This window comes from Tupaia chinensis, unplaced genomic scaffold, assembly GCF_000334495.1.
Source record: "Tupaia chinensis unplaced genomic scaffold, TupChi_1.0 Scaffold000023_1, whole genome shotgun sequence".
Taxonomy (NCBI): Eukaryota; Metazoa; Chordata; class Mammalia; order Scandentia; family Tupaiidae; genus Tupaia; species Tupaia belangeri.
Genome location: NW_006159453.1, coordinates 1814762 through 1817151, shown reverse-complemented (window position 1 = coordinate 1817151; position 2390 = coordinate 1814762). Strand labels below are relative to the sequence as shown.

The window sequence follows — 2390 nt, the reverse complement described above, 5'->3', positions numbered from 1 at the left end:
CAGAAAACCCAAAATTCCTATAGCAAAAAACTCTCTTAAAAAAAAAAAAAAAAGAAGAAGAAGAAGATTCAAGCAGTGACTGGCCAGATAGGATTCAGCTCCCAGTGCACTTAGCCATTGCACTGTGGGGCTAGTCCCTGAGGATGATAGTTTTTAAAATGCTCCTGTGACTATTTGATTCTTTGAGTTTAATGTGCTTCCCTGTTTAGTAGCTGAGAATACCCAGCCGTCCAAAGCAGTTGGAAGTGGTTCCCGACTGAGTGAGAGCAGCAGCAGCAGCAGCAGCAGCAGCGTATCAGAGTCTGAAAGTAGCAGCAGTGGTTCAAGCTCTTCAGACAGCAGCGATTCCGAATCAGGTTAGCCGCTCCCTTAAGTGTATCTCTGTCAGTGGGAAATGTTTTCTCTTACAACATTGAGACTCATATTTTGAAGAAATATTCGCTGCTTGCCCAAAACCTGTGTTTTAGATGCTGTACCTACTTAATTGCATGTAGACGTTTGTGTTTGCTTGTTTTTATCTTCTTGTTTTTTACATGTAGACAATCTTTCTTTAAGAAGATACTGTGTAAAATGAAACTTACTACAAAATGTGACTTACAGATTTGTAATATTTTAAATGAGTTTACTCAAGGTGATACAGTCTATTAATAAATAATACCATCTCGTAATACCAGAAAATACCAGATATTGAAATACTGATCTTCACTTATTTTTTTAAATAAAACATTATTTGAGGGCACTTTCATGTTACTCTCCTTGATATTTAAATCACTCTAATGTGAATTGAGTAATCTTTTGAATTAAGAAATCCATCATCTCAAACTATAGAGCAGATTTTTTTCACTTCTGTTTCTTTATTATAGAATATTTTCTTCATCTATAGAAAAGTGTACTTCAAATTTCGAGGACCCGTTATGCTAAAATACCATATTACCTTATGTAGTTTATAGTTGTATCAGGCTAAGGTCATTTGTGTGTTATTTGGTGCTTATTCACTAGCAGTTACATAGTTACAAGTAATCACTGCTTGGATGATTGGCAGTGGCATTCCATCATTACTGACCAAAAGACATATTTAAAAAGGAGGGTACTTTTGTCCCTACAATTTATTTTGTTTTCAATAAGATATTTCTCTTTTTAAATTTTGCTATAGGGTGTGTGTGCTTTCTGAAGGGAGACAGAGAGAGAGAAAGTGAGAAAAGTGACAAAGCACCCCTTGGCAGTGGGGATGGCCACACCACAATCCCTTCTTTTCCTTTCTCCTCTTGGTATTTTGGGTTCGCACACACATGAGCCCAGCATATTCAAGCCGCCAGGTCTGAGACTTGAACCACACGGTGTCAGAAATGTGAGATCCAGTTGCCTTAACCACCATGCCATGGACTGGCCAAAATAAGATATTTCTTGTTGCAAAATTCAGTTCTCTTTTAAAAAACATCCCACACAGAATATTGTGACATTAGCAATTTTTAGCATTTGTAAGAACAGTTCTCTTTTTTTAGTCTATAAGGCCTGCAGTACATTCTATTTCATTTTTGGTTTGTTTAGTTTGCACTTATGTAGTGTTGATTGCTGCATTTTATTTTTAACGTATCAAAAATATACTATCAAACATTTTTATAAAAATAAACAATTCTTGCTTTTGTTAGAATTTGTCATACTAGAAAATTTAAAATTAACTCAGGGTTCCAATTACCTAGTATTTCATTATATTTTATTTCTAGGCATAAAGCAACACTGGAAAAAAAATCTAAGTTGCACTTAGTATTTTAAATTGTAATTAGAATTTGTAGTTTCATTTAATAAAGCATTGGTGGACTAATAAGTTAGAACATTTTGTCTTTTATTTTTAGGATAAAACTCTTATTATGACTGTTAGCTTGAATGATCTAATTATATATATTGACTATTCACCAATAAATGCTTTCAGTATTAAAGGAAAAGTCCTTTGTACAGAGTTTTACCTTTGTACAGAGTTTTAAAATAAAGTACCTTAATTTTAATATGAATCATCAGTTTCTGATAGAATATTTCGATATGTTGCTTAAAAGAAAGAGTGGCTATCACTGTGTGATTTTAAATGATGCCATATATGTTCTGTGTTTTGCTAACTTTCTAGAAGGATATAATTCAGCCTCAGAATTCCAATCTTAAAACAGTGCTGTGTTAAAAATATACAAATAAAAAAGTAAAAACTCTCTCTAAGAAAAAGAAAAAAAATGGACAAAGAAAAATACAGGCTCACTTTTGTAATATATTCAAAAATACAGGCTCAAATTTGTAATATATTCAATGAATGCTTTAGGTATGTCTGAAGCTATTGACTCACATTGTGTTGGACTGAATCATTTCTTTTTTTTTTTTTGGAGAGGTTTTTTCTATAGGGCACG

At 33.1% G+C, this 2390-nt stretch overlaps 1 protein-coding gene across 3 annotated transcripts in view; it reads left to right on the top strand.

Annotated features, from left to right (window-relative positions):
- The window catches only part of BRDT (bromodomain testis associated), a 52657-nt gene that overhangs the window by 16279 nt on the left and 33988 nt on the right, over nucleotides 1-2390 (top strand). For all 3 annotated transcript variants that reach the window (XM_027770497.1, XM_006140156.1, XM_027770487.1), the window contains exon 12: nucleotides 210-356. In XM_027770497.1, the coding sequence (XP_027626298.1) occupies nucleotides 210-356 (147 nt within the window). The remainder of the gene's footprint in view (nucleotides 1-209; nucleotides 357-2390) is intronic.